Source organism: Pseudochaenichthys georgianus, chromosome 14 (genome assembly GCF_902827115.2).
Source record: "Pseudochaenichthys georgianus chromosome 14, fPseGeo1.2, whole genome shotgun sequence".
Taxonomy (NCBI): domain Eukaryota; kingdom Metazoa; phylum Chordata; class Actinopteri; order Perciformes; family Channichthyidae; genus Pseudochaenichthys; species Pseudochaenichthys georgianus.
Window position 1 is genome coordinate 16,489,333 of NC_047516.1, and position 4,832 is coordinate 16,494,164.

General features: G+C 42.7%; 1 protein-coding gene across 1 annotated transcript; it reads left to right on the forward strand.

The window, feature by feature from the left end:
• Positions 1-1,331: 1,331 nt before the first annotated feature.
• tpbgl (trophoblast glycoprotein like) lies at positions 1,332-3,503 on the forward strand. Its single transcript, XM_034099645.1, has one exon. The coding sequence runs from the start codon at positions 1,577-1,579 to the stop codon at positions 2,645-2,647; it is 1,071 nt and encodes a 356-aa protein (XP_033955536.1). The 5' UTR covers positions 1,332-1,576; the 3' UTR covers positions 2,648-3,503.
• The last annotated feature ends 1,329 nt before the right edge of the window (positions 3,504-4,832 follow it).

Here is a 4,832-nt window from a genome sequence, read left to right on the forward strand (position 1 = left end):
GATAATAAGATGGCATAAATTAGGACCATAAATGATGGAAACGTGATGTGGAAAGGAAATGGCAAACTCTTCTGGAGTTCAATTATCTGGCAACCATCTAAGTTTTGATAAACTAGCTAATGTTATCGTTCCAACTGGGGGATTAGGATTTGTTTTTTTAATTGGAAAATGATGAGAATAAGTCACTGTTCATGCAATATCACGTGGACATGTCAATTATTTAACTCACAATGCCTTAAAAGCATAGTATATATCTACAGTTGCAAGAAAAAGTATGTGAACCCTTTGGATTCTCCACACATAGCGTTGTGTGTTCCTTCCAAACAACTCAACTTTGGTTTCATCTGTCCACAGAATATTTTGCCAGTAGTGCTGTGGAACATCCAGGTGCTCTTTTGCAAACTTCAAACGTGCAGCAATGTTTTTTCTGGACAGCAGTGGCTTCCTCCGTGGTGTCCTCCCATGAACTCCATTCTTGTTCAGTGTTTTACGTATCGTAGATTCGTCAACAGAGATGTTGGCATGTGCCAGAGATTTCTTTAAGTCTCTAGCTGACACTCTAGGATTCTTCTTCACCTCATTGAGCATTCTGCGCTGTGCTCTTGCAGTCATCTTTACAGGACGGCCACTCCTAGGGAGAGTAGCAACAGTGCTGAACTTTCTCCATTTATAGACAACTTGTCTTACCGTGGACTGATGAACATCAAGGCTTTTAGAGATACTTTTGTAACCCTTTCCAGCTTTATGCAAGTCAACAATTCTTAATCGTAGGTCTTCTGAGAGCTCTTCTGTGCGAGGCATGGCTCACATCTGGCAATGCTTCTTAAGAATAGCAAATTCAAAACTGGTGTGTATTTTTTATAGGGCAGGGCAGCTTTAACAACACCTCCAATCTCGTCTCATTGATTGGACTCCAGGTTGGCTGACTCCTGACTCCAAGTAGCTCTTGAAGAAGTCTTTAGCCTAGGGGTTCACCCTGCACTGTGAATGTTTACATGGTGTGTTCAATAAAAACATGAAAACATATCATTGTTTGTGTGGTATTAGTTTAAGCAGACTGTGTGTGTCTATTGTTGTGACTTAGATGAAGATCAGAACACATTTTATGACCAACTTATGCAGAAATCCAGGTAATTCCAAAGGGTTCACATACTTTTTCTTGCAACTGTATATGTAATGTTCCCTTGCTTTTTTTCAAATTAATAAGTATAATATGAGGATGAGTGACTCCGGAGTGCTTGCATATCTCTCTCCCCCCTCCTTTCTCTCTCTCTCTCTCTCTCTCTCTCTTTCTGTGACAGGCGTCAAAAATACCACAAAGGGAGCGCGAATCAGCAGCTTTCCACGTAGCCACATTTGCCTGTCCACCGTACCGAGAATCCTAAAGAAAAGTAATATTTTCTCCGGACAGAGACCCACATCACCAAGGTGACGGTGGAAAGAGCGTGTTTTTTTCTACTCTGCTGGTCCAAAGTGACCGAAGCCGGACTGATTCGACTTTACATGCCTGAGAAAAGATACAAGTCGTTCACCTTCTCTGCGAGACACACAGACTCAGACCTGCTTTGAGACTAAAATGAGGAAGAATATGTGGATATTTCACAGGGTCGACAATTCAAAGTGTTTTTTTTTCATTTGGAATCAGTGTTTGTATTACGCAGCGGTGGCGTGTTTGTTGTTTTCCACTGTCAGGACGGATGTCGCTTGCCCAGAGGACTGCATCTGTGCCAGAGACTCCGGGACAGTGACCTGCCGTGACGGGAAGGACACCGAGGTACCAGGAGATATACCGGAGTGGACGTCCACCTTGATACTCAAGGGGAGAAACATTTCAACTTTGCAGCGTGGTGCGTTCATGAGCAACGGGACGGAGACGGAGTTGACGACACTCTCGCTCTCCTATAACGGGATACGGGTTATTGAACATTACGCATTCCTGGGACTTCCTCGATTGCATTTGCTGGATCTTAGCCACAACTCGCTGGAGTTTATTTCAGCCCGGGCTTTCCACGGGTTACTGGAGCTGCGCTCTCTTTACCTAAATCACTCGCTTTTACCTCCAGCCACGGAGCAGCTCTCAAATGCACTCAGCAAACAAAGTTTGCCCAACCTCCACCGACTGGAGTTGGCGGGAAACATGCTAAAGCATATTCCCCAAATTCGGTTAGATATGCATAATCTCCACGCTTTAGTGCTGATAAACAACTCAATAGAGAGCATAGGAGGGGACAATGTAACTACGTTGTACCAGCAAAGGCGAATTCGCTTCTACTTATCTTTAAACCCATTTCGGTGCAACTGTGAGATGGAGGCGTTTTACTACTGGTTGAAGAACTCTTCCCAGTGCCCGGATGCAGGGCGGCTCGTGTGCAGCGAGCCGGAGTCCAGGAGGGGGGTCCCTGTGGAGAAGCTCAGGGAGGAGGACTTGGATTGTATGAACGAGAACCTGGAGGCGGTTTCTTACGTGTTTCTCGGTTTGGTGTTGGCTCTGATCGGGGTGGTGTTTCTCATGGTGCTCTATCTAAACCGGAGAGGCATCAAAAGGTGGCTCAACAACATCAGAGATGCGTGCAGGGACCAGATGGAGGTCTACCACTACCGGTACGAGCAGGACTCAGACCCGAGACTGTCCAATGTGGCTGTTTAACCATCAGAAACATATAAAAAAGACTGGGGAGATTCCCTGGCAGTGCCATGTCACGGTCAAAATCAATAGTTTTTACAATCACTTTCATAATTCTCAGCAGCTGGCCAATTAACTGCATGCATATTCCTCTCACATTGGGATATGCACAGAGCCAAACACAGATACATGACTGTAAAGAGACTATTACGCGTTCATCTTACACAACTGAATACTTAAAACTTCCAAGTACTGTTGTACATATTGTATCTTGAGAGGATTGTGTTAACTTGCCCAATCTAAAGCAGCTTATCCAACTCAGTATTATGTATCTTATTAACCAAGTGACAATATACAGTAGAGTACATATATATAATTTCAGTTGTATTAATGCTGGAACGAAACGGTGAATCAATGTCATTACTGAAAACTGTAGCTGTTGCAAAGTTATGGCCTACATTCAGGACACCCCAGAGAGAACAAGGTTGTTTCTAATCTACCGAGAGTGCATATTGCAAAGTGCTGAGAGAGACGGGCAGGTAAAATGAGGCAAGGAAGCTGGTAAATGCCATGTTCCCACAAGCAGGCAATGCTAGAGTTAACTGTCATATTTCATCATGGAGAACACAGGATATGTTACCAACCTTGTCTTTCCAAACCACCTCTGACCTCTGAAAATAACGTTTATCATTTGACACCAGGTCAGTTTATCAGTTAAAGGGCAAAAGAGACAGAGTCTAACCATGCATGTGATTGTTGTAGGCATAGAAAACCAAACAAAACATTAATAAAAGGTCAAATAAAAATGGTGAGTTAGCAGTGTTCTTTACGTCACAACATTTTATCATCACTGTCAGGAAATGTTGACTTCATGCAGCACTGTGCCAGATAATAAACAAAGGAAGTGTTTCCCTATTTGTATTTAATCAAAAACATATTTTAAAAAAACGAATTAGCTCCATGTAGGCTTGAATGAGTGCACCTGCTCCATGTGAACATTTGAGTGAGTGTCACTGAACTACAGTAAGATGTCACATTGTCAGCCCCTCGTGGCTCTCCAAAAAAGGTCTGGACTTTCACATCTGTTTTATTTTTAAAGCATCAAAGAGTGCAGGGCTGGCAGAGGTCTGCGCGGGGAGATATAGCCTGACAGAAAGGCATGGCAGTGTTAATCAAATCAGCCCAGCTGTGACGAATAAACCTTGGGAAATCACGATCGACCTGTGAAGTCAGTGTCTCTCTGCAGCCCGGAGCTTATCAAGCCTCCTAACTCAAGGTCTGCACTCTGTACTACAATCACAGGGATTTCTGAACCACGGGTCATACAGGAAAATCTGCACAACAGCAGGAGATAGGAATATGTGTGTGAGGATATCAATTAAAGTCATGTGAAAACCATGTCAGGCAAAGAACAGATGAAGGTAAAAAGCAACACAGATGTCTTCGTGAAACCATCAGGGATTTTGATCATTTCATCATTTGTTTCATAAACAGGTTATAGTTTGCATTTTTTCCTATTTAACCTCATATCAGTGGCAGAGGGCAGAAAATGCTTGAAAAAAAAATGTGTGTATAAATAAGCGACCGGCAACACTATCAGGAATCAATGTGATTTCACCTGCTTTCCCTTAAACATGTAAATATAAGATAATTGCTGCAGATTTAAAACATTTGTTTTGTCATTATTTATTAGATACTTCTGAAACACGGGCTACTAGAGAGATAGATAATTTTCTCTTCCAATTCCACAAGGTCAGCAGTGCAGGAGCTGCCTTTCCATAATGATGTCACTGAGATGTGAGACATTGTGACTTACATGTCAGGTGCCATGGCAGTGTCCTGGGCATGTCATGTTGTATATGGAGACTGAAGAGACAAGCTTCATTGTTAGGAAAGCATTGTTCAAAGATTAAAGCATGTTGACTTGACTCATGTTGACATCATACACTCATGTTGACATCATACACTTTCATGTGCATAATGATTGAGATATATTTTCAACAAGGCTCTTTACAGTAGCAACAATACATCCATCATAAAGGAACAAAACAGCCAAACATCAAATAAATTACACTCATGACAATGATATGTTGTGTGTGTGTGTGTGTGTGTGTGTGTGTGTGTGTGTGTGTGTGTGTGTGTGTGTGTGTGTGTGTGTGTGTGTGTGTGTGTGTGTGTGTGTGTGTGTGTGTGTGTGTGTGTGTGTGTG

Excerpts from the sequence above, each read along its gene's own strand:
- tpbgl (XM_034099645.1), top strand. The coding sequence starts at position 1,577 with ATGAGGAAGAATATGTGGATATTTCACAGGGTCGACAATTCAAAGTGT.